This window comes from Dendrobates tinctorius, unplaced genomic scaffold (assembly GCF_039654945.1).
Source record: "Dendrobates tinctorius isolate UK_male_01 unplaced genomic scaffold, ASM3965494v1 ptg000057l, whole genome shotgun sequence".
Classification (NCBI taxonomy): Eukaryota; Metazoa; Chordata; class Amphibia; order Anura; family Dendrobatidae; genus Dendrobates; species Dendrobates tinctorius.
In genome coordinates this window covers 24,596,302-24,623,208 of record NW_027361725.1, presented here as the reverse complement: position 1 = coordinate 24,623,208, position 26,907 = coordinate 24,596,302, and the positions used below count along the sequence as shown (strand labels likewise).

Sequence of the window (26,907 nt, the reverse complement as noted above, 5' to 3'; positions counted from 1 at the left end):
ATGAGGCAGCTCTCCGGACGTCCCAGTCTTTCCTGCCCAAAGTCGGGTCTTCTTTTCATCTCAATGAAGAAATTGTTTGGCCTTCCTTTTGTCCAGCTCCAGTCCATTGCATTAAGAGGGCCTTCCACACCCTCAATGTGGTCAGGGCTCTGAGACGTACATCTCGCGTACGGCTCCCTTCCACAAGTCAGATGCCCTGTTTGTACTTCCATAGGGGCATAGGAAGGGTCTAGCCACCTGTCCCAGCAGGGATTCAGGCGCATTCTATCCACTCAGTGGGCGCCTCTTGGGCCATTCTGCACCAGGCGTAGGCAGAACAGGTCTTCAACGCTGCAACTTAGTCCAGCCTGCATACCTTTACAAAACATTACCAAATTCATGCTCAGACCTCTGCAGATGCAGCTCTTGGCAGATGTATCCTGCAATCGGCAGTACCACAGTGTTAAGCCAGTGGTATATGGGGTATTAGCAGTTGTATGCTCCCCACCCGGAGACTGCTTTAGGAAGTCCCACTGCCTGTGTCCCCCAATGAGGCGTAGGAGAAATAGGGATTTTTGTGTACTCACAGTAAAATCCTTTTCACCGAGCCAATCATTGGGGGACACAGCACCCACCCTGTTTGGCCTATTGGCTCACTGTAGCATTTTTAGGTTTTGACAGTTATGATTGTCATTCGTTTAATGCTCTTACTGCTTTTTTCACCGAACTGGGGAATTCCCAGCCAGCGAGAGGGTGTATACTGCAGGGGAGGAGTTAACTTTTTTCTGTGTTTTACTTAGTGTCCTCCTAGTGGCAAGCAGCATAACACCCACTGTCTGTGTCCCCCAATGATTGGCTCGGAGAAAAGGATTTTACGGTGAGTACACAAAAATCCCTATTTTTAGACTTGCAGAAGCCTCTTCATTTGCTTCTATGCACAGATTTAGAACGGTATCCCCATCTTCAAGATCCTACCCCAATATGTAGTAGGTGTAATAATAATAATTTTAGCAAATGTAGTATAATTCTGATTCACTATGTTGCTTACCTCATGTGCAGGGCATTTCAGTAGCTTGGGTATACATGGTTATGGCCACTCAAATAGTTAGAATTAGTGGTTGTAACCAAAAGAATATTTAGAACCATGGATACTTAAGCTATTGCAATGCCCTTCACATGGGGTAAGCGACATAGCTAATCAGAAGAACTATACTACATTTCTAATTGGAGGTATTTGCTAATATTATTACACCTACAGCATATTGGGGTAGGATCTTGACGATGGGAATACCCCTTCTAAAGTTGAAAAATGTAGTGCACTGCTTTCTGGGAGGCATCGCATGGGAAAATCACATTGAGCTGTCTCATCATTGTTGTTTCAGGTAATAATGAGCTTGGCGGAAGACCTGCTCTGCTCTGCAAACCAAAACAGCCGCCTTTCTATCCACAGGGTCCAAGCAGGCTGGCTCCTCATCTCCTCCCTAATGACATTGGGTAAGACTCCTTTACTTTATTGCAAAACGAAGTTGTAACGATTTATGATATAGGAGGCGAGGCGCCCCATTTATAGAGTGAGAGCTCCTATTTGGGGCAGGTTATGCCTTTGCTTACATTGCAGCATGGCTTATGAATTTAGTTTTATGTTTTTTTGTCTCATTTTTTTTTTTTTCACTATTATTTTTCGTATGGCATCATTATAAAAATCCAGAGGTTTTAATTGATAACATAAATATATAGCAAGTGTAGTAATGATAAGCGCTAGCCTGGGAGAAGGCTTTGCAACCTACAAGGGAAAGAGAAAGGAGACAGTAACTGTTTAGATGAGTCAATAATCGCGGAAAAAGGCTTTGTAGGAACGCTTTTTCACAACTTTCTACCCAGCTAAACAAATCATCTGATGAAAATGTAAAACACTTTAGTCTTGTGTGTCAATTTTTAAGCCGGCTTAAAGATCGTAGTTAGTGGCAACAAATTACCACGAGGTTTGCTGCCGGTAATACTCTATGCACACAGAATGAGCATATTATCGTGTTAACGCTCATTTTAAGGGCCTTTATGATGGCTGCTACAGGCTATAGACAGGCTGATCGGGGGTCATTTTCTGGCCTGTTCAGACCTACATTCTGTGTGCACAGAACGATTATTGACACTCATTCAGCGATTATTGGCTCTACTGATAGCCTGCTCATAGGTCTGGATCAGCCACTCTAAGGGGTTTCTACACAAAGAATGTTTTCCTGAAACTCTTTGTTTTAGAAAACCTTGCCATAGCTACTAGAAAATGTAAGGTATATATGCAACATAAAACTGATGTATTTCCATGCTATTCTAGCTAAGGTCTTTACAGTGCTATTTCTTTGCCACTACTAGGATATGTTTAGTCTTATCTGAAATGTTCACCAACTCTACAGGCCCTGCAATGGTCCAGCCTCATTTGGGACGACTTTTACTGCTCTGGCAGAGTGTCTTCCCACAAAACCCTAAGGACCTGGACATGGAGCGCAGTAGAGGAGATTCCTTCACCTGGCAAGTAACCTTGGAAGGACGAGCAGGTGCTATGAGTGGTAATTATTTCAATATATCACTATAAGGCTGCCGTCACTAAATGGCTGCCATCACACGTACAGAGTGAGATTTCTGGACCATCTGCAGATCTCCTGACCGGAACCCAACAGTCTCTCATATACTAAATCCCGTCTGCCACCTAAATCTCTACATCAAGAGGAAAGTAACCAGAAAAGCACAAGAACAATTAAAGGGGTTGTCCGGGCTTTTCACATAATCTCAGTGCATATCTGGGCTGCAGAATGCTAACAATAAGTAATGTACCTTCTGTGGCCAGTTTGCAGGGTTTGCTAGATATCATCTCTTGCATAGATCACTGTTCTTTTTTTGAATCAGATCTTTTTTATTAAACATTCAGGAATCAATACAGAAAGAATATGACATCTTATATAGCTAGTAAAATTTACATTGAGAGCAAATATTATTTAAAGGGTAAAACTCTTCCTGTGTAAGAATAAATAAAAAGAAGAAATCTCAAAACACAGATATTTGCATAAAATTGAGCCTATAAACAACATGGCTCCACAAATAAACAAAAATCAAAATTATACATCAGTGCCTCATTTCAGCGGGAAAACCATCCCCGCCAGCCGCGCCACTCCGCATCATATTTCGCCCCCCCCCCCCGCCCCCCACGGATATCAGGTCCAATCCACCCCAGCTCCCTCCCACCGCGCCACTCAAAATCTACTTCGCCACAAAGGGCACTAGACTTTATTTTCACCCCCCAAGCATCCCCTCATCGCAAGCACAACAGCAACTGGTCCAACATCGCATCCCGTACCAGTGCGCCCGAGGGGAGACCCGGTGACTCCATCCATGGCTGCCAAATTTTGTAAAACTTTCTTAATGCATTTCTTTTTAAATAAGCCCCCCTTTCCAATCTGATGACATTATTTAGTTTATTTTTAAGCTCTGACAATGTTGGTGGCATAGGATCCAACCAATGATATGCAAGTATCTTTCTTGCCTGATACAGGATGCGTGCTATTCCCAGGGCCACTGCAGAGTCCGGGTCAACCCCCTCCTCCCACAAATTCAACAAACATAGACGAGGTGACGGTCGTATTGTGATATGGTATACTTGGGCTATGAGTCCCAGGGTCTGCCTCCAGAAATCCCCAATGTGCCCGCACTCCCACATAACATGCATCAAGTGGGCATCATCCTGCCCACACCTAACACATTGTGTATTGGGCCTAAGTCCCATTTTAAATAATAAGCTGGGTGTTTTATATACCCTGTGAATGAGATATATTTGCGAAAGCCGCTGGCACTCAGAAACCGCCATTTTAGGGACCTGTTCTAGAATATCGGACCACTGGTCCTCCGTCAGGGGGCCAACGTCCCGTTCCCACTTATTCTTAGCAGCAGTCAGTGGATATGTCTCCAGATGGGCAGGTAATAATCTTTTATATAATTCAGAGATAAGTCCCCTAGAAGACTCAGATGTAAGTAGCATATGTAGTGTTTGATTATGTGTCACTATCACCGGATTTGTCCTTCTCTGTTTTTCCAATGCATGTCTTAGCTGTAAGTACTGATAAAAGAAGACGTGCGGGAGGTGAAATTCTGTTCTCAATTGTTCAAAACTCTTAAGAGTATTATTTTGCAAAATTTGTGACACCAGATAAATCCCTTTATCTTCCCATCTTCCGAACCCCACCAGCTTTTTGATCTCTTGCAAATCCGGATTTCGCCACAATGGCCACAATTCCGTAGGCCCATTTATCTTCAAAAGAGACTTACCCCTATCCCACACCTTGAAAATCATAGCCAACGTGGGGTATCGTGCCCCATTTATCTGCCGTCTTCCCACCTCCAACCGGCACCCTGGATATTTCCATACCGATCCTTCCCTCACAATATCACCACCATTGTCACACGCCCCGTCTCTACCCCAACCCTTAAGATGTTGCATCTGGGAGGCTATAAAGTATATGAATGGGTTTGGCACCGCCAATCCTCCCTCCTCCTTCCCTCGCTGCAGTATCTCCAAGCGAATCCTAGCCTGTTTTTTCTTCCAAATTAATTCCCGGAATAATGTATTTATTTTTGCAAAAAAGTCCCTACAGATCCACACCGGAGAATTATGTATCAAATATAATAATTGTGGCATCATTACCATTTTGATTAAGTTAGATCTACCAATATTCGACAACGGCAGGCGACACCAAGTATGTACTTTTGCTCTAAATCGCTGCAACAGGGGCTCCAGATTCAGAGCCCGAAAATCCTTCGGGGCAGGACTAACAATTATACCCAGATACTTAAACCTCCGAACTACAGGGACCGGTATCTGCAAATCTGAGAAATCCGCCGGGAGAGGGTCTATCGGCATTAAAGCTGATTTGGACCAATTAATCCGAAGACCAGACCTCAGCCCAAATTCTCAAATGACCTCCATTGCCGGCAAAATCGAGGAATGTACCTTATCTAAATATAGAAGTAAATCATCCGCGTACAATGATATCCTCAACTCCACAGTTCCACATCTGAATCCCATTATTTCTCTGGACTTCCGAATTGCAACTGCCAATGGCTCCACCGCAGTAGCAAATAGCAAGGGCGAGAGCGGGCACCCCTGTCTAGTACCTCTCCCAAGAGGAAAAGACTCAGAGACCCTGCCATTAGCCCCAACCTTCGCCACCGGCGAGCCATACAACAGCCTCACCCAATTTATAAATCTGTGTCCAAAGCCCATTTTCCGAAGTACCGCCCACAAAAAACCCCACTCCAAACTATCGAACGCCTTAGCGGCGTCTAAGGACAAAATTGCTCTTCCCCCCAACTCCCCAGAACTATGTTGAATCCCCAAGTATAGTTTCCTAAGGTTCATAGATGTGGCTCTGCCTGGGATAAATCCTGTCTGATCCTTCTGTATAACAGATGAGATAACTCGGGACATCCTATTGGCGAGTACCTTGGCCAATAATTTAACATCTATTGATAATAGGGAAATCGGGCGATATGAATCCGGAACCTCTGGATCCTTTCCGGGCTTTAATATTAAAACTATCAAAGCTTCCCTCATAGATGGCGGGAGGACCCTCTGCCTTTCAGCCTCTTCAAATACCTTAAGTAGCTTAGGTAGCAGTAAGGGTGCATAGGTTTTGTAAAACTCGCCAGGCAGGCCATCCATTCCTGGAGCCTTTTCATTTTGCATCTGACCAAGCGCCTCCTCCAACTCCTCCAACAGGATGTCCCGATCCAATGAATCCCTATCGCTATCAGCCAATGCAGGGAGAGAGAGAGCATCCAGGTACTGCTCAATCTCAGTCTCCGTGAGACTGCAATCTGATGTGTATAGTCGCATATAATACCTCCTTATCTCACTCACTATGTCCGCACTGTCTGTCACAGGACCACCCGAGTCCGTTTTTAGCCTATTGATATATGAAGATCCGTCCTGTGCTCTAATGACCGTGGCCAATAAATGTCCTACTCCCTCCCCCTCTATAAAATATTTTTGTTTGAGGAAATAACGTTTATTTGCTGCCGCCGACATGAGGTTTTCCCTGAGCGACCCCTGTGCCTTCTCCAAAGCTTTTTTAGTTTCCTCTGTCGGGTTGAGTATCACCGCAGCCTCTGCAACAGACACCTCCTGGATCAGACTCTGGGTGTAGCGTCTATTTTGGCTTTTCCGTGTGCATATTTCTCTAATATATAAGCCCCTGACATAGGCTTTCATGGAATCCCAGACTATGTGTGATGATGCAGAGTACTCATTAAGTTGAAAATATTCTAGAATGGCATCATGCAAAGATCCCCCTATAAGCTGGATCCAGAAGGGATTAAGCTTCCAGATAGGTCTAGATAGGGTGAGGGGGTGTCCCCATGAAAGTGTGACATGTAGCGGCGAGTGATCAGATACACTTCTAGGCAGGTAGGCCACCCCTCGTACATATGGGGTCATGAGTGTATTCCCAATGGCCAGGTCTATCCGTGACATAGCGTGGTGGGAGCTAGAGTAGCAGGAAAACTGTCTGGCTGTGGGGTTTTGGACACGCCAAAGATCTACCATACCCAGCTCCACTAACGTTCTAGCAAATGAGGTTGAGGCTGCATCCTCTGATATGTTTCCCGAATGCAACTTATCCAAATAGGGATGCAAATATGTATTAAAATCTCCTATTAGAAGAGTCGGCGCAGGGGGAAAGGAACCCAAAATAGACAAGATTCTTTTTACTGGTTCGACTGAATAGGGCGGGGGGATGTATATGGCAACCAAAATAAATTGTATACCGTATAACGTGCAAAGCAAACATACAAATCTGCCCCCAGGGTCAACCACTGATTTAGTACATGAGAAGGGGATGGACCTGTGCACCAGCACACTGACACCCCGCGCATGGGTCGAGTACGTGGAATGATATTCGTGTGAAACCCATCCCTTTCTTAGCCAATGAATATTATCTTTCACCATGCGGGTCTCAGACATACACAGGATAGCCGGGAGAAATTTCTGCATATTAGTAAATATAGCACATCTCTTATTTGCATCCCCGAGCCCCCTAACATTCCACGCTACAATATTAAGTGATATCGCCATAAGAGCAGACTAAAAAATGAGAAATCGGAACATACTCCACTCCCGAGGGAGAGAGGCAATCTCCACCATCCCTCAGTACAATGAATTGGGCGACACGGCTGACGCACATCACATCCCACAGAACAATTAGGGAATACAACAACAAACGAAAAAAACAAAGGAGGGAGAGGGAGCACTGCACACCAGTGCACAGCGCCCCTACCCCCAAACACAAGTGTAACTTGCACATTTCTCTCAAATAGAGAGAATCAGGGCTAGAAAACTCGCCCAGAGTCCATGCAGGGAGAAGGGTCCACAGCTTGTCACTGTAACGAGTGTCCACAGCAATCCGGTCAGCTCCCGCCCTGAATCCGAAATGGAATGAACAGTAGTAATTATACCAGCATAGCGTCCTAGACAAAAAGGAGTAACAACACCTGGTGGCGAAAAAAGGGAGAACTTCAAGTATTCTTCCTCCTCATGGACCTCTCATTAATATCCAGCCAGGACAGCGCCATTCCCGCCGTATCAAAAAAGTGCGTTTCTCCATTCACATCAATCCGCAGTCTAGCAGGGTACATCATGGAATATGTCACCTGTAAGTCACGTAGGCGTTTTTTAATCTCAATAAATTGCGCCCTTTTACGCTGCACCTCCAGGGAAAAATCAGGGAAAATGGAGACTTTCCTCCCATTAATAGCAAGTTCCTTAATGTCTCTGGATCTGCGCAGGATAGCATCTCTATCTTTAAAGTGTAGGAGCTTAAGCAAGATGGGACGCGGGGGTGCTCCCGGCGGGGGGGCACGCGTAGGGACCCTGTGTGCTCTCTCAATAGTAAAGAATGGGGACAAAACATCTTTACCAAAGGTGTCCATTAGCCATTTTTCAAAAAAGCCAAGTGAGTCAGTCCCCTCCGTCCTCTCCGGAACCCCCACCAGTCGCAGATTACTTCTACGGGAGCGGTTCTCTAAATCATCCACCTTGTTCAGCAGTATTGTAATATTTTGCGTGGCTTTTCCCAGCTCCCGTGTTATTGGTGGCAATTTATCCTCCGTCGCACCAACACGCTCCTCCAGTTCCCCCACCCTGGCAGTCACCCCTCGCAGCTCTTGTTTAATACAGGCCATGTCCTTGGTGACAATCTCCATTTGATTACTTAGAGTGGCCAGTGTGGTATTGCAGGAGTTAATTGCTGCGAGGATTTCTCCCAGCGTGGGCTCAGCAGTTACAGACTCCGGCTGCTCCCCATCCCCCACTCCTTCCTCCTCCAGCACAGGACCCTGTGTCTGCACATGTTGGGCTGAAGGGGGCCCAGTTTACTCACTGTTCCCTCCCTGGAGAGATGATCCTCCAGCTCCACGCTGCATCCAGCGTCTGCCTCAGTCTGTGCACTGGGCGATCGAGCAGCAGCAGGAGGCACCCTTGCATATCGTTCCAGCCTGCCAGCAGCTCCCATCGCTCCACTACCAGCCGACTTGTTGTTTGCTGGTGCCATCCTGGATGTAGCAGAGGCGCGCCCCAGCGTCTCCTTATCTTTTTTACTGCTGCGGTTCGACATGGCCCAAGGATCCTCCGCTGTCTAAACGCCCAGGGAGATATTGCAGCCCTCCAGGTCAGTGGGACTCGTCAGCAGTGCCGGTAATCAGGATTTATTGTCGGATCCGGGCAGGAGCTCTCTCACTCCACGTCCTCCCTACATGAGGTCCAGGCCACGCCCCCATAGATCACTGTTCAGTGTGTGTCTGGGGGAGGAGCAGCTGCTCTCTGCACTGAGGCTGCTAGAGGGGGAGGATTTGTTACTGTGTGAGGAGGGATAGGCTTGTTCATGTTGTCGGGGAGGGCCTGTTGCTATGGAGGGTGGGGTTGTTGCTATAGAGGACATGTTTTTAGTAGAGTAGGAAGAAACGACCAGTTCTCATTTCAATGCCAGACCACCCCCCCGTATGTTTTTATTACAAGCAAGAGCTGATATCTAGCAAACCCTGCAAACTGGCCACAGAAGGTAAATTACTTATTGTCAGCATTCTGCAGCCCAGATATGCACTGAGATTATGTGAAAAGCCCGGACAACCCCTTTAATCTTAAAATTTAATTTGCTATTTTTATTAAATATACAATTAATTAAAACAAAACAAACTAACATAAAAGCAAATGCCTCCAATGTGAGGAACGCTGGTGGCTAAGGACATCATTAAACACACATTTCATTAATCATGGATTATACTTATTACTTGTAGCGGATATAACTATATCTTATCTATTTGTATGGAGCAAGGCAGGAAAAGCAGTTTGCCTGAAAAGGCCTATGTAATATGCTACAAAGGAAGTGCTGTGCAGGATGTATGTATATAAAGGGCCTGTGCTTATAATGGAGCTAAATGACTGCCTGTATACTTTATGCTGTGTGTCATAATGTTAAGTGCTGGGCACCTTGCTCAAAATTCCACCTGACTACTAAGATGACATTATTTGTGGCACAACTTCAGTAGATGCTATGAACGATAATTACGTGCTGCATCCTATAAAGTAAACATAGACTCCAATTCTATAAGTGATGACTTACTTATGTGTGTGACGTCCGAGCCGCGTGCCTCCACCTCGACGCGTGTTACGTCCACACTTCTTTAGTCTCTCATATATGCCCGTAAGAAATCTCGGTCCATATGTGCATTATTATACTCAGACATGTGAGACCAGGCTAAGGGTGCAGCAGCATGTCCTCCCTAAAAGCACTAATGGTCAAATAATTTTCTTTCATATTGGCAATTGAGGGTGGGCATAGTTTGGACAGTTGGCCAGCCATGCTAGGTGGTCTCTCACGAAAAGCAAATCAAAACATTTATTCAAGGTCATTTATGGGTGTCCTGAAGAAGGAGTCGGAGTGACTCTGAAACGTGTTGACATTGGACTAACCTTCTATATCCTATGGTGGCTTGTCATTTATCCAGAAGCATAGGATAACTTTCATCGCCGTGGCAAATACTATACACAATACTCTTATTGTTACCCATAAAGCAATATGTTCTAGATGGAAGGTGCAAAGTCTGGAGCTGTGGGGTCTCTGCACGCTTCTTCTTTGTAGCATCTTGTTGGAGTGCTTTTCTCCCATAGGAGCATTGTCGTTATAAGAGAAATTGGACCTGTATGTTACCAATATATTGTAAAAAATATTTTTTGCTTATATGTTATCCTTTTTCCCCAGCTATACAGAGCTTTATGTTGCACTGTGGGGATCTCGTCACAGAAGAGGTTTTACTTCGGCTCCTTCCTCCTCTTCCTTTTGCCATTGCTTTGCTTGCCCAGTAAGTACTAAAAAGAACAAATGTTGCACACCCCTTCATCTAAAAAACCCTCATTAACCCTGCGCCTTTTCTGTCTCCGTTATTAATTAGAACTCCTATTACGACAGGCGTACAGTGCTTTTTACATTTGCCCTTATTATTCTAGTCTTTTGCTCTGTTTCGTCACCCCCTCTATTATTTCTTAATGTGCAACTGTATTTAATTTTGTTTTTCCTAAACTCTCTTCCTTTCTAGATTACCCAATCTACAGAAATATTATGGAAACTCTCTAAAGGCTTGCTCTGTGTTGTACAGACAAAGGCTTTACCAGTTGCTAATTTTGATGCCCCCCAAGTCGTATGAAGGTATGGGGATTTATTGTTACCCTTTATGATAGTGTTATGTTATCTAGTGCATTTAGAGTTGCTGTACTATATGCAATGTTTGTGACTTTCTCATCCTTTTTTTTTTTATCAGGAAGCCTGTGTGCAATTATGAAGGAATTGGTTGCAGATCTAACCTCCCCTGACTACACACCCAGCGGAGCCGTATTCTTGCTGCCAGCACTTTGTCATCCTGATGATTTGATCCTGTTGGGACCTTCGCTGCAGGAGAGTGATCACCGAACTATAGAAGAGCAGGTGATTGTCGTTGGCTTTTGCTACCAGATATTGATTCATTTATGTACGTAAATTGGACTCACTTTTTCAATTTTTCTCTAATTTGCGGTAGTCATGGTAAAAATAGTAAAAAGAACTGTTACTTGCTCTCCCCAGGTCCAACGCTGTTTCTCTGCTGCTGCTCCAGTGGCTGTGTACAAGCTACAGTGGTGACCTCTCTGCAGCACAGAAGACCATTGCTGGGATCAGCAGTTTTCCCAGTGTAGACTGCATGAACCGCTGCGCTCAGTGATTAACTGCAGCATTATTGATGTGACGTATCATTTCTGCAGCCTGTGCACAATCACTGGGGCAGCAGCAGAGGATTCATTGTTAGACAGACATATAGAGAGTGAGTACTAGGTGACTTTATGAATTTCAGCATGGCCTAGAGAAATAAATACAAAAGGTTAAGATGGAAAACCGCTTTGAAAGGGTTATTTTGCACCTGGAGAGAGAGGTTTTATTTTAATACCCTCAGCTGGTCCAGCACTGAGTCTCCGCCGCAACTCCTGGTGTCTGTCTGCAGTGCTGACATCACATTGACAGCACTGCAATCAATCAATGAGCTTTGCTGCTCTGCCAGAATAGATGTCACAGGCTTCTCAAACCGGCTGAGCTCACTGATCAGCTGCAGTGCTGTGACGTAACGTCAGCCCTGCAGACTGTGTCAGACAACCAAGACTCTACGCCGGACCTGGGAAGGTTGAGTAATACCCTTTTCTTTAAAACCATTTTCCTGGATACCGTGGTTTTCTGATATCAGAATTCCCCTTAAAGCTCTTTTTACACCACATTGTCTGTCATTTTCTCCCAGTTCAGCCATATCCTCTTTGGGAACATTGGATCAGTGCCCATATAATATAACCTGTTTCTTATCTTGGTCATTAATAATGATCATTTTAATGTCCAGTTTCTCCTCAGTAATGGTATTCCTGGTGGTAGTTTAGAGTATGACCCCCATGCCATCTACCATATGCCCTCCAAAGGAGAATCTGTACCTACCCCTCTGCCGCCAACCTTTACCGTCATTCAAGCCGCTGCCGCGCTCTTTGGAATTTTGCTGTCGAATATGCCGGAATCCCAGAGGTAATATTGGGGGAGTTATTACATTTAATTCATGAAGTTCATCTTGTAAGATTAAGAAAGAAACTTGTTGTTCTTTGCAGAACTCAGATATTGGAGCAGTTGGTGGATTCTGTGAAACAGACCAAGGGTTTCCGTCAGCCGAGCGTCCAGTTATCGGCCTTGTCTGCTTTGTGCTGCTTCCTTAAAGTAAGTGGACCCGTAAATATAGTGGATCAACTGTGATCCATGAAAGTGAATGCCCTGATGCCATTGTCAGGTCCATCAGTAAATGCTAATATTTTTATTGCAGTCAGAGACTTGCTTTCCTGGTATAGTTTGCATCGTTGAATATTAAGTTAGGGTATAAATAGTATGCAGTACGTTCCTGGGCTTCCCCTGTGACTGCCTGCAAGCAGCAGACTTTTTTTTAAAGGAACTATCCATAATGGGAAAAAACAAACAAAATCTAGCACAAGTACTTGTAAGAAAAAAAAAAAGATCCAAAAAATATATTACTCACCTGTCGGTTACAACCATCGCATGTCGCTACGGTGCTGGCCATACTGGAACTGACATACCTTTTAGGCCCAAGTTGCACCAATGGTAAAGGGGGACAACTGCCACCCTTAGTCAGCAAAACTGCTTCTATCACCTACACATATAGGGTGCGTTATGATAAATTATTGGAAAGCAAAGGGCCCACATCTGGTTTTTGCCTGTTCTGCATGTAAGCAAGCAGCGGGATGGACCATAGGATCACTGGACATTTATATTGATCTTTTTCTATAAATCTACTACTATTTCTGCTCACTTATCCAAAAACATGTCTTTCCAGGACATCCACCTGACAGCACTATGGAGGACGTCCTCCTCCTCCTTACAGGGACAGGAAAGCACACGAGAGGTTAAAAGGCCATGTCCCACCCCCTTTCCCTCAGTGTTTTTCCTGTCCCTGCACGGAGGGACACGCGAGAGCTTACCGGAGGGACCCAGGGGATCGTGCGGCCGGTCCAATCCTTCCCCTGTCAAGAGGTCCCGGGGCCGAAACTTCCCGGTGGGGAGTCCCTCGGCTCCAAAGGCCAGGAGCAGGACGGCGCTCCTGGAGGGAGCCGTTCCTCCCGGTGGGGGGGCTCTCGGCTCCAGGACGGGTCGGCTCCCCGCAGGCGGCTGGCCGTGCGGGCACCGACAGAAGTGGGCGCAATCGGCCGCGGCGGGTCGAGTACCCGCAGGACGCCGCCGACGGCTGGACAGTGGAGGCCGGAGCGCCATAGCAGGAATGGCTCCCTGCACGCGCCGAGCGCGGTCGCGCGCAGATGCCCGGCAGGAAGTGGAGGCGCGGCTTACCAGCGTCACATCCGGTGACGTCAGACGCCGGTTTCAAATCCAGGGCGCGCGCGCTCCTGGACCAAAGCGTTCTCCAGAGTCGTCACAGGTTGTTCCAGGCTGTGTGACTGCATCGGACGCCAGGGGATGGAAGGCAACACTGCATCTGGTGGAGGGGTAAGTGCGCATAGCGCAGACCACCCTCCCCCACAGCCCAGATCTGATGAGGTGCCCCTTATGTTATCAGGAAAAGGGAACCCCGGCTGAGTCCCCCTCGGGGAAGGACCCGGCGAAAGCCACCGCCAAATCAGTCAGATGTCCGGTGTGCCGAGTAAAGCTGCCAGACACCTATAGCAAGACCCTATGCGGTCCCTGTACCTCCAGGGTCATAGGCGAGGAACAGCCATCTCTACTTTCCGAAATGAGGTCGCTGATAAGGGAAGAGATTCAGGCCTCTACATCCCGGCGTCGATCCCCCAGCCCTGGGCCAGGTCGCAAGCGTCCGAGGTGGGAACCAGTCCCAGTATCAGAGGCGAGCCCTAGCGAGGAATCCGATTTCCGGGACTCAGATCAGGAGGAAGAAGGCGAGATCCTGGGGGATAGTCAGGAGCAGAACAGAAAGTACCTATTCAGACTGGAGGATACGGACAAGCTGGTACACACGGTCAGAAATACCATGCAGATGGAAGAAGTCCCTAAGCCACAGTCCAGACAGGACTTAATGTTTGGAGGACTGGTGTCCCGCAAACAGGTGGTGTTCCCTGTGAGCGAGCACATCAAAGCAATGATCCGGGAGGAGTGGAAAGAAGCAGAGCGTCGGTTGACACTCTCCCGAAACTTTAAAAATAGACTGCCCTTCGATCCCGAGGAAACTCGGGCGTGGGAAGAAGTCCCTAAGATCGACGTCCCGGTCGCCAAGGTTACTAAGAAGTCGGCTATCCCAGCCGAGGACTCATCCGGTCTTCGAGACCCGATGGATAGAAAGGCGGACGTCTTGTTAAAAAGAGCATGGGAGACGTCGGCGGCCCTGATTAGAGCCAACATAGCAGCCACCTCGGTGGCCAGGTCTATGTTCCTGTGGTTGGGGCAGTTGGAGGAACACCTAACCAACAAGACCCCGAGGTCAGAGATACTAGCATCTCTTCCTCTCTTGAAATCAGCCACGGCGTTCCTGTCGGATACGTCGGCGGAATCAGTTAGGTCTGCGGCCAGAAACAGCTCCCTCTCTAATGCGGCCCGGAGAGCAGTCTGGCTTAGATCCTGGTCGGGGGATAACCCTTCTAAGGCCAAGTTATGTGCCATCCTTTTCTCGGGTCTGAGGGTGTTTGGTCCAGCCCTGGATAATATCCTTGAGCTGGTGTCCGATAAGAATAAGGGATTCCCGGAAGAAAAGCCCAGGCGGTCCCAGTCCTTTCGGAGAGGCTCCTTCTTCAGAGGACAGTCAGAGTTTAGGGGCCGGGCGAGGTCTAATAGAAGCTCCTACAAAGGCTCCTTCAGCCAAAGTGGGAGGAACAGAGGTCCCCCATTTGCATCGACATCTAGATCGAGGAGACAATGACGCCATAGGCATTGGGGGGAGACTTCGCCACTTTGCAGCAAACTGGTCACGAGTCACCAACAATCAGTGGGTCCTCAGAACCATCAGAGAAGGTTACAGGATAGAGCTCTATTCTCCTCCCCCCGACAGATATATTGCCCCCACTGTCGTCCAGGAGGACTCCGCAATGTGGTCGGATCTTCAGGACATGTTAGACTCAGGGGTCATAATACCAGTTTCACCGTCAGAAAGAGGGAAAGGGCACTACTCTTCCCTGTTTGCAATCACAAAGAAATCCGGCGAGGCCCGCACCATCATAAACCTGAAGCCACTAAATGCTTGGGTCAGATACAGGAGGTTCCGGATGGAATCAATCCGATCCGCAATTCCTCTGATAGACAGGGACGCAGTTATGTGCACCCTAGACCTAAAAAAGGCATACTATCAGGTTCCTATTCATACCTCATCATCCACCAGGGCCCGATCCACCACCCGGACCCAGCAAGACTCCATTTATCGGCTTGGATCCTGAGAGGGACATCCTGAAGGCAAAAGGATTGTCGGAGCAGGTCATATCCACCCTACAGGCCAGCAGGAAGCCGGTGACGTCGGCAATTTATCGGAAGATATGGAAGAGATTCTGTCTGGAGGGTGGCAGGTCCGAGCTCGTGGCAGGTACCCCTGATCTCCCTAACATACTAGGGTTCCTGCAGGCAGGTTTTAATAAAGGCCTCAAGCCCAGCACTCTAAAAGTCCAGGTTTCAGCTTTGAGCGCCTTCTTCGATTATCAGTTAGCTGCACATCCCTGGGTGATAAGGTTTATAAAAGCCACACAGCGCCTGCGCCCCACGATTAGGCAGCTCACCCCGCCATGGGACCTGGGCCTGGTACTTCGGTTCCTCTGCTCGGACACTTTCGCCCTTAGTGAGAAGATAGCCATCCCTGCTCTCACTCGTAAAACGGCCTTTCTAGTAGCCATTACCACGGCCAAAAGAATAGGGGAGATCCAGGCCCTATCCACTAAGGATCCATACCTCCAGATAAGAGAGGATAGTATAATCCTAAGGTTAGACCCGGCATTTACCCCGAAGGTAGCCTCTACAAGAAATCTGAACCAGGAGGTAGTGTTACCCTCTTTCTGCGATAATCCCCGAAATGAGAAGGAGCGGCGGCTCCACTCGCTAGACGTGAGGCGCGCAGTTATAGAATACCTAGAGGCCACCAATAGTTGACGTGTCGACCCGAACCTGTTCGTTCTCTTTGGAGGTAGGAATAAAGGGAAGAAGGCCTCTAAGGCGTCCATAGCGCGTTGGATTACCTCAGTAATCTCGGACGCCTACCAGGCTGAAGGCGCCAGCCCGCCTGATTCCTTAAAAGCCCACTCTACAAGGGCGGTATCGGCCTCATGGGCCGAGCGGGCGGGGGCGTCAGTTGATCAAATTTGTCGAGCGGCAACCTGGGCTAGTCTTAATACATTCTGCAAACACTACAAACTAGATGTGTTAGCTGGCCAACAAACCGCATTTGGGAGAAAAGTTCTCCAAGCAGTAATCCCACCCTGAGGAGGTGCTTTGGTACTCTCCATAGTGCTGTCAGGTGGACGTCCTGGAAAATAGGTATTAGACCTACCGGTAATGATGTTTCCAGGAGTCCATCCTGACAGCACGGGTAGTTCCCTCCCTGTTAGGTTATACTATGTTGTATTATGTTATGTCATATGCTGTAATATGATTGTTTCATTAAACCGTTACTAGCATCATCCACCTTGTGGTACTTGTCAAATCACTGAGGGAAAGGGGGTGGGACATGGCCTTTTAACCTCTCGTGTGCTTTCCTGTCCCTGTAAGGAGGAGGAGGACGTCCTCCATAGTGCTGTCAGGATGGACTCCTGGAAACATCATTACCGGTAGGTCTAATACCTATTTTTGTGCGAAGTCAACTTTAACAATCATTTAATTGTAAAATAAGATATTCCAATTTCATTACTATAATAATGTAATGGAGTTTTGCTCCCATTTTTGTTTGGGTAGCTTAGTAAGAGACTAGCCATTTGCCTCCATGCACATTATATAATATTATCTATTAGGAGTGTGTATTTTATATCTGATTGTACTTGTTTCTGCAGCATTTGGCTTCCAACCACATTAACTTAGGGCCTGAAGAAACCCGAAGACCATGCCTTTCCCTGGTTGTAGGAGCACTGGAGAGTAGAAACCCATGGCTGCGCTGCGCTGCTGTCGAATGTATGGCCCGGTTGGCCCATGTAGTATCCGAACCTTTATACACCTCTAGACTAGCTCAAGCAAGCTTTGACAAGTAGGTGATTTGGGGTCATTAAAATATCACGTCAGTCGTCTTTATTTTAATCTTTGTCTGAATTTCATTTTTTTGTGATTTTTCAGGCTGAAGGTAGCTAGAGATGTGGTGGCCAGAACTGGTCACTCTCTAGCCTTAGGGTCTTTGCACAGGCACCTTGGAGGGATTGGTTCTACACAACATTTGGCATCTTGTGTTGCTGTTTTGCATTCCTTGTCTCAAGACACCACATCTCCTGAAGTTCAGGTGAGTAGAAAATCTATCAAGCTTAGAATGACAGGAACCATTCTTGAAATATAGCCAAGAAAATTCAATGTTTTGGCACATAACTGTGCAGTATTATCACAACTGGTCATTATTCTCATATCCATGAGAATGGATTGGAGGTGCCCATGCTCGACCTTCACTCCATTCACTGTCTATTAGACTGCCGGATATACCAGATCACTGCAGGGGTCCATAGGTAAAGCATAAGCACTACCACTACAATTTGATGGGGTGCTACAGAGCTTCCCTCTCCGGATTGCTGAGGTCCTCATGTCTGGACTGCGTGTGATCAAAAAGTTGTCCCCTATCCTATGAATTATTTTTAAAACATGCTTTCAAATGCATGTAGAGGAAGCAAAATAGATTATACAGACAGGGCAGCATGGGGTCGCAGCTGCTCGATTTTAAACGTTTTACCTCTCAGAAAGAATCGACTGTCATCCAATGCTGTCCTGTCTATATCCTCTTTTTTGCTTCCTCCCTGCCCAGGAGATGTGGTATGATCAGACCATGCTGTCCTGTCTGTATCCTCGCTTTTGCATCCTCCCCTGCCCAGGAGCTGTGTTATGATCAGACCATGTTCCCGCACAGTCAGACACAGACATTACACAGTGCACAGCAGTAATAGACAAGGATGGGCAATACGTGTTTATTGTATGTAGGATATTGAATAGATTATTATGTATTGTGTCTTTGTATATCCCTCCACCATTTTCTGGAAAAAAGATACAGGAAATTCTGGACTTATCCGGGAAATGCACTGGGGTCCCGTTGCTTGTAATAGGTGATGTGAATAATATTGCAAATGATCATTGGGATAAGGGTAAACATGCGGGGAGCAGAGAGGGAGGGAATGTGACACCTTTTGGAAACTACATGAGGAAATTGGTTGGATAGACTTGTGGAGAGTTCGGAATATGGAGAGCTACACTTACTCGTGCTACTCGGCGACGTATGGATCCCTGTCTCGCATTGATGTGGCTTTGGGAAATGAGGGGATGGATAACTTGGTACAGGAAGTGGAATATTTGCCCAGAGTCCTATCGGATCATTGTCCACTGGTGATATCTCTACAATTGGGAGAACGGGGGAGGTTGACAGGTATGGAATGGAAAATTCATCCCTTTTGGTTACGGTTGCTGGATTTGGGAAAGATAGGAGAGGAACTGGGAGAATTCTTTAGGATAAACGAAGGTAGTGCAGAGGGTCATGTAGTCTGGGATACTATGAAGGCGTTTTTGAGAGGGATTTTATTCAGAGAAGTGTCTCGATATAAGACTGGGTCTCAAAATCTAGACAAAGCAGTGATGGAGGAATTAAGGGCGGCTGAGGAAGCATTGGGTGCGCAGTGTACTAAAGCTACGCAGACCCGCATGAGAGTGGCCCAGTCGGAAGTTAATAAACTTCACATCCGTAAGGCGGAGAGTTGGCGGGCATTTCAGAACGAGGCATTCTATGCGGAGGGTGAAAAAGTGGGGCACCTGCTCTCAGTGATAGCTTCGGCACAACGGGAATCCTCACATGTATATGCAATTAAAACTAAGGAAGGTAATGTGGTTACACAGGGGGATCAAATTTTGGATGTATTTAAACAATTTTATAGTGAGCTATACTCCTCAAAGATACATAAAGGTCAAGAGGAGATGGACAGGTATCTGAGGGCGATTAAGCTTCCTAGATTAGGGGAGGAAGACAGAGAATGGATGGATAGGCCGCTTGCAGCGGAGGAGTTGAGGGTGGCACTGGCGGACATGGCGGGAAATAAGGCCCCGGGGGCGGATGGCATTCCGGCAGAGGTGTATAAAATTTTTAATGAAGAAGTAATAACTAAATTGGAGAAGGTATTTAATGAGTCGTTGGATAGGGGAATGTTACCTACATCTATGAGAGAGGCCATTGTTGTGGTCATTCCTAAAGCTGATAAGGACCCATTGAATCCGGAGTCCTACAGACCATTTCACTCCTTACGGCAGATGTAAAGATTCTGGCGAAGGCCTTGGCCAACAGACTGACCCACGTGATTGATAAAGTAATCCACCCAGATCAATCGGGATTTATGCCCAATAAATCTACAGCAATCAATTTAAGGAGGCTATATTTAAATATGCAAATTCCAGCCGAAAAATGCTGGAAAGAGAGTAGTAGTGTCTTTGGATGCCCATAAGGCCTTTGATTGTGTAGAATGGAAGTACTTGTGGTCGGTTTTGATGGGCCTTGGGTTCGGGCCCAAGTTTATATCTTGGGTGGGGTTGCTATACTCCTCTCCAACGGCAAAAATTAGAGTGAATAATGAATTATCTGATAGTTTCTCAATACATTGGAGTACGAGGCAGGGATGCCCGTTGTCTCCGTTGCTGTTTGCGCTCGCAGTGGAGCCTCTGGCCACTAAAATAAGGGATGCACAAGAGATAAAAGGAATTGTCTATGGAGTGAAGGAGGAGAGGGTGTCTTTGTATGCCGACGATATTTTGTTATTTTTGGAGGACTCAGGGGAGAATTTGGATAACGCGGTGGCATTAATTGAGGAATTCGGGGAATTTTCCGGACTCAGAATCAATTGGGACAAATCGTGCATAATGCCCATTGATGAGGTAGATAGGGATATGGGGGAGGTGGAAAGGTCAGCAAAATTGAAGGTAGTTTCGGGATTTAAATATTTGGGGATACAAATCGCCCTTCCTTTGACTAGGTTTGAAGAACTTAATCTAAGCCCTTTGCTACAAAAAATTTGTTCCAAAATATCGGCATGGAATAAATTACATCTTTCGGTAATTGGAAGGGTGAACCTTTTAAAAATGATTGTGATGCCACAGCTTTTATATGTACTGCATAATTCTCCAATTTGGATCTCGCAGAGTAGGTTCCACAAAATTAAATCGCTGTTTGGCGAACTAATATGGGGGGGGGGGAAGCCCACGGTTTAAACAAGAAACTTTGCAGAGGCCAAAGGAGGATGGAGGTTTGGCGCTTCCCAACCCCTGGGTTTATTTTTTATCAGCACAATGCCAGCATATTGGAGGATGGGGGGTGGAGACGGGACAGGGACAATCGCCTAGTAGTTTGAGATATTTGTTTGGAAAATGGCCTCTGGGAGAGAGTTTGGAAGGGGGGCAGTTTTTAAAATTAGGCTCTCGGTTTCCTACTGTTCTCCTAATTCATAAGGTATGGGAAAAAGTTAAACAGATTAGGAGTGTCACGGGCCTTACCAAATACTCTCCTGTATGGGATAATATAAATTTGCAAGAATTCGAGCAAATGGAAGGATTTGGGCCCTGGAGAGAGGCAGGAATCAGAAGGATGGGACAGCTAATGGGTCAGGGGAGACTTAAGTCATTTGTGGAGCTGCAAACAGAATTCCAGTTACCGCATTCAAATTTATTTCATTCTAAAAGAATTCAACATGCGTATCGGTCGCAATGTCGGAAAAAACTTATTGAGATCCAGTTTGATATCACACTGGCCTCCATTTTGGAGAACAGCGGGACAAGGGGGGCAATCTCAGAAGTGTATAGAGATTTATTATTCACTTTTCTAGTCAAACATCCCATCAAGTCTAGAGTGCAATGGGAAGCTGAATTGGGAGAGATAAATGACGATAGATGGGAATCTATTTTAGAATATGTGCCTAAGATCTCTATGAGCGAACCTGGGAGGATGTCTCAGCTATACATAATTCATAGAGCTTACAGAACTCCAGATAGAATGTTCAAGATGGGTTTGAGGTCCGATTCCGAGTGTCCACAGTGTTCGCAGGAACGGGCAGACATGCTGTGGCATTGCCCTAGATTGTCTACATACTGGACAGTTGTATTGAGTCGGATTGAATTGATATATAGGTGTGCAATCCCCAGAGACCCTTTGGTCTGCATATTAGGGTATGTAGAGGAATTAGTAGCAGTATCCATGGTCAAACTGGCGATTGCTAGACTGTTGTTCATAGCAAGGAAGTTGATCGCTCAGTTCTGGATCAGAGAAGAGCCTCCGACTAGACGAGACTTTCTTACGCAGGTGGAGCATATAATTTCATTGGAAAAAAGTATTTATATTAAGAGAAATAAACTTGATGTATTTCATAAGATATGGCAGCCATGGGTAGAATGGAGTTAGATTTGTGGGGAGGATGTATTATGATATAGATGATGTTCATAATAAACAATTATATATGGATGTGGGAAAGAGTACTGGAATAGAAATGAGGAAGACACTGAAGGGGTCTCGGAGGGGGGGGATTGGAGGGGGGGGATTGGGGGGGAAGGGGGGGGGAGTTTTGTTCATAAAAATATATGATTATATGTGAACAATTGCTTGATGTCATATATGTTATAATTGTTATCATTAATAAAAATTTATCTGATTAAAAAAAAAAACAGTGCACAGCAGGGGCACATTTATAAGATTATCTCAGCACAGAAACATTTTATTTGAATACATCAAATTGTGGAAATTATTATTCCAGTATCTATTGATTAAAAGGAGCTCTATGCATATGAAACCCCCATTAATCCCGATGTCTTGTTATATCTTCTTTTGTCTTCTATACAGACCTGGGCCCTGCACTCGCTTTCCATTGTCATTGATTCCTCCGGACCCCTGTATTATACCCATATAGAGCCGACACTGTCACTTCTTATGACTGCAGTGCTTAGCACTCCTCCATCACATGCAGAGGTCCATCGCAGCTTAGGCCGTTGCTTGAGTGCTCTTCTGAATACACTTGGGCCAGAACTCCAAGGTAACTTGAAATTGTGCCAGTATCTCTCTGCAGACTACATATATGTGTGTATGTATCTATGTGTATGTATGTGTGTGTGTATATATATAATATTACAGACCAAAAGCAAAAGTTTGGACACACTAAGTACCAGATCCATGAAAAGCAGGAATCTACCACACAAGACAAGACCCAAGGTGCAGGATGCAAAATGCAAGCAGGAACAGCGTATACTGAACGCCACAACCAAGTAGCGGGAATTGTATACAGGAACATCTGCACAGCATATGGGCTAAGCCCCCCTAAGTCCAGGTGGAAGACCCCAGAGAAAGTGGTGGAGAATGAAAGGACTAAAATCCTGTGTGACTTCAAGATGGAACAGCGGCATGCTATTCCATCCGGTTTGCGTTTAGTTGGACCATCATTTATTTTTCAACAGGAAAATGACCCCAAACACACCTCCAGGCTGTGTAAGGGCTAGTTGACCAAGAAGGAGAGTGATGGCAGGGTGCTACGCCAGATGACTTGGCCTCTGCAGTCACCAGACCTGAACCCAATCGAGATGGTTTGGGGTGAGCTGGACTGCAGAGTGAAGGCAAAAGGGCCAACAAGTGCTAAGCATCTCTGGGAACTCCTTCAAGACTGTTTGAAGACCATTTCCGGTGACTACCTCTTGACGCTCATCAAGAGAATGCCAAGAGTGTGCAAAGCAGCAATCAAAGCAAAAGGTGGCTACTTTGAAGAACTTAGAATATAAGACATATTTTCAGTTTTTCACACTTTTTTGTTAATTATATAATTCCACATGTGTTAATTCTTAGTTTTGATGCCTTCAGAGTAAATCTACAGTTTTCATATCATGAAAATAAGGAAAACTCTTTGAATGAGAAGGTGTCCAAACTTTTGGTCTGTACTGTGTGTGTGTGTGTGTGTGTGTATGTGTGTGTGTGTATATATATATATATATATATATATATATATATATATATATATATATATATATATATATATATATTATGTGTATGTATATGTGTGTGTGTGTGTGTGTGTGTATATATATATATATATATATATATATATATATATATATATATATATATATATATTTGGAGCAGAGACCCCTAAGTTGGAAAAATGGCTATATCAGATCCCAGTAGCAGCATCTGGACTCTCTGTCCGGAAAAGCGTAATGCTGGGAAAAACTAAGTTCTGTAATATACTTTAATATAACTTTCTGCTTATCCATCTGGATCTTGAAGTCACTGCTCCAAGTGCTCCTATCACCACTGTAATCACTGTTGCCTTCATCTTCCACATCGTCTCCAGTTCTCCTTTGAGGACCTGGTATTTCTCCAGCTTCTCATATTCCTTCTTTCTGATGTTGCTGTCACTTGGCACCGCCACATCTATTATCATTGCCGTCTTCTGATCCTTGTCTACTATCAAAATGTCTGGTTGGTTAGCCAACACCTGCTTATCCGTCTGGATCTTGAAGTCCCACAGTATTTTAGTCCTTTCATTCTCCACCACTTTCTCTGGGGTCTTCCACCTGGACTTGGGGCTTAGCCCATATGTTGTGCTGATGTTCCTGTATACAATTCCCGCTACTTGGTTGTGGCGTTCAGGATACGCTGTTCCTGCTTGCATTTTGCATCCTGACACTGTGCTGGACGGTTTCTGAGGTTTATTTGCATAGTCTGCACCTTGGGTCTTGTCTTGTGTGGTAGATTCCTGCTTTCATGGATCTGGTACTTAGTGCTTGCTCTTGTGCCGTAAATATGCTTGTTCTGTATATGTGTGTGTGTGTGTGTGTGTGTGTGTGTGTGTATATATATAAAATTATAGTTCATCACAAAAGAAAGCAGCACACCATAGTAGTTTTCAATAAAGTGCTTTTTTAATAGCCCATGTGGCTATGTGCCCATGCGGCTATGTGCCCATGCAGCAACGTTCACACCCACTGAACCGAAACATTTCTGCATGGTCACATAGCCACATGGGCTATTAAAAAAGCACTACTATGGTGTGCTGCATTCTTTTTTGATGGACTATTTGGAGGTTTGGAATGTACCTGGACTCAAATGCTTTTCCTATTTCGTGCTGTTTTTTATATATATATATATATATATATATATATATATATATATATATATATATATATATATATATATATTATATTATACACACAGTCATGAGTCATGGCCGAACGTGTTGGGACCTTTGAAATTGTTAAAGAAAATGAAGAAAACCTCAGTTCTGTGTGAATAAAGTTCTTCGTCTTGCCACCCTACCCCACAGACCTGACATGAGAAATATGGAAGTTTGCTGTTACATGCAGGACACAACCCCTACTTGCCAGAAACTCCTGCAGCTCATTTATTGTTGTTGTAGGTCTCTTGACAGCCGAATTTGAAGCTGTGTTAAGGTCCAGCATTCACCTTGCCACATCATTCGTAAACGCAGGTGACCCAGTTCCATTGGCGCCATACTTCTGCCTCCCAACACTTGACAGATGGGGCATGCTCTGAGACATGAGTCCTTAATTTTCTTTATATTGTTTTTGCCCATCATTCTGGTACTGGTCCATCTTGGTTTATCTGTCCATAGTCATTTTACACAACTTGGTGGCTTTTTAGATGTCTTCTAGTAAAGGATAATCTGTGCTTTCTGTTTTGGAGTCTTTTTAGTAGTTCACAACTTGGGATAAGCACTCCGGGTTTATATTCTTGGGGTGTCTCTTGTAGACAATGACACAACCACTTCCTTGAGTGTTCTTGGCTACTGTCAAGGAATCTGAGTTGTCTTCATGCTCTTCAATACTTTTTTTTTAGAGTTGTTTTTCTTTTTTTCTCTTTTGCCTCATTGAGGGAAACAGGACTGTGAGTGTATGCTACTGCTGCCAGGAGGCTGACACTAAGTGAATGAAAAAAAAAAGGTTATCTCCTCCTCCGCATTATACTCCCTCGCCCTGATTGCCAGCGAGATCAGTTCATGCTTAGTGTCCGTAGGAGGCACACGTCTTGTCTTTTTCACCAGACTTTGTTCTTTTTTACTTTCCATGAAGATGAGACAGGGGCGACGGACCCTATTGAAAGGGTCCGATCTCCCCAAACCATCAACGGGCGAGCATGTCGCCTCCACGTATCCTCTCCCACAACGTGGGACATGATGCCGGACTCTGCCCTGACCACCCTGAGGTATTGCAACCCTAGGCTGTACAGAGGCACAAGTACAGTCCTTGAGGCCCCCAATGCATCACCAGTGCTAGACTGCGGTGATGGAAGGAGACGGACGGTCCCTCTCCTCTTCCCTGGTAAGGAACGATGGAGCCAGGGTGCCTGCACCGTCCTGTACATAGCCCCCCTCTCCCCCCACACACACCTGAAAGGCTGGCAGCTGAAGCGCTCCATGTGATCAGGACAGGGGGCACGGAACGAGGGTGGGCTGGGAGGTCTTGCTGCTGTGCGGCGCAGCTTCCGCTGCAAGATTAGCATCAGCGGCTGTTCCCCGGCACGTGCAGCACGGCGCTGCCTCTTCATCGCCGGCCGACGCTGGAACTTTTTTCCCCAGCTCCTAGTTTGCCTAGGCCGCGGGCGGGAGTCCCGCCCAGTGATGCCCATTTTCTCCTTCGCCTTATTGGGGGACACGGGTAATGTGGGTGTATGCTACTGCCACCTGGAGGCTGACACTAAGTGAAAAAAAGAGGTTAGCTTCTCCTCCGCTGTTTACACCTTCGCCCCGATTGCGGGCGGAAACCAGTTCATGCTTAGAGTCCATTGGAGGCACAAGTCTGTCTTTTACCAGACTTTGTTTTTTTTCTTTTTTTCCTATGAAGATGAGACAGGGGCGACGGACCCTATTGAAAGGGTCCGATCTCCCCAAACCAACAACAGGCGAGCACGTGTGAGTGTCGCCTCCACGTATTCTCTCCCGCAACGTGGGACATGATGTCGGACTTAGCCCTGACCACCCTAAGGTATTGAAACCCTAGGCTGTACAGAGGCACAAGTACAGTCCGTGCGGCCCCCACTGCACCACCAATGCTAGACTGCGGTGCTGCAAGCCGGCGGACGGTCCCTCTCCTCATCCCCTGGAGGGAAAGATGGAGCTAGAGTGCCTGCACTGTCCTTTATGCGGCCCCCCTCACCTCTAACCTGAGCTGGAGCTGAAGCGTCATCACGGAGGAGGGTGGTCTGGGAGGGCTCCTGCAACAGCGTCCCACAGGGCTGGCGTCCCTTAGCCTCTTTTCCTGGCAGAGCGGTGCAGCGTCTGCTACAGGATAGCGCCATCGCGCGTTTCCGGGCATCCGGCAAGGCCAGAACCTTTTTCCCGGCCCAGGCCTCCGTGTCCGGCGGGTCTGCCCCCCACCCCCCCGTCGCTGGCGGGTACTAAAAATCCAGCCCCCGGCTTCGGCCGTAGCTAGGCCACAGGCGGAAGTTCCGCCCTCCTTCGCCACGTCACTTCCGGCGGGCCCCCCCCCCCCGTGGCCGAAGAAATTTTGCCCCCGGCTTCGGACCTACGGTACGTTAGGCCGCAGGTGGAGTACCGCCCCCAGGACTCCTTCCGGCGGCCCGCCCGCAACTGAGACGCGCACTTTTTTTTAATTAAGCGACGCTCTGCACTTCCATGAGGGGGCACGGGACTAGGGTAAGTGCTACCCCCTAACCCCC

The 26,907-nt window shown here is 46.4% G+C and overlaps 1 protein-coding gene across 3 annotated transcripts in view; it reads left to right on the top strand.

The window, feature by feature from the left end:
* HEATR5A (HEAT repeat containing 5A) overlaps window positions 1-26,907 on the top strand; it is a 131,942-nt gene that overhangs the window by 32,317 nt on the left and 72,718 nt on the right. For all 3 annotated transcript variants that reach the window (XM_073577810.1, XM_073577811.1, XM_073577813.1), the window contains 10 exons: window positions 1,362-1,473; window positions 2,391-2,543; window positions 10,278-10,377; window positions 10,612-10,721; window positions 10,834-10,997; window positions 11,929-12,104; window positions 12,185-12,290; window positions 17,069-17,259; window positions 17,346-17,505; window positions 22,069-22,258. In XM_073577810.1, coding sequence (XP_073433911.1) covers window positions 1,362-1,473; window positions 2,391-2,543; window positions 10,278-10,377; window positions 10,612-10,721; window positions 10,834-10,997; window positions 11,929-12,104; window positions 12,185-12,290; window positions 17,069-17,259; window positions 17,346-17,505; window positions 22,069-22,258 — 1,462 coding nt within the window. The remainder of the gene's footprint in view (window positions 1-1,361; window positions 1,474-2,390; window positions 2,544-10,277; window positions 10,378-10,611; window positions 10,722-10,833; window positions 10,998-11,928; window positions 12,105-12,184; window positions 12,291-17,068; window positions 17,260-17,345; window positions 17,506-22,068; window positions 22,259-26,907) is intronic.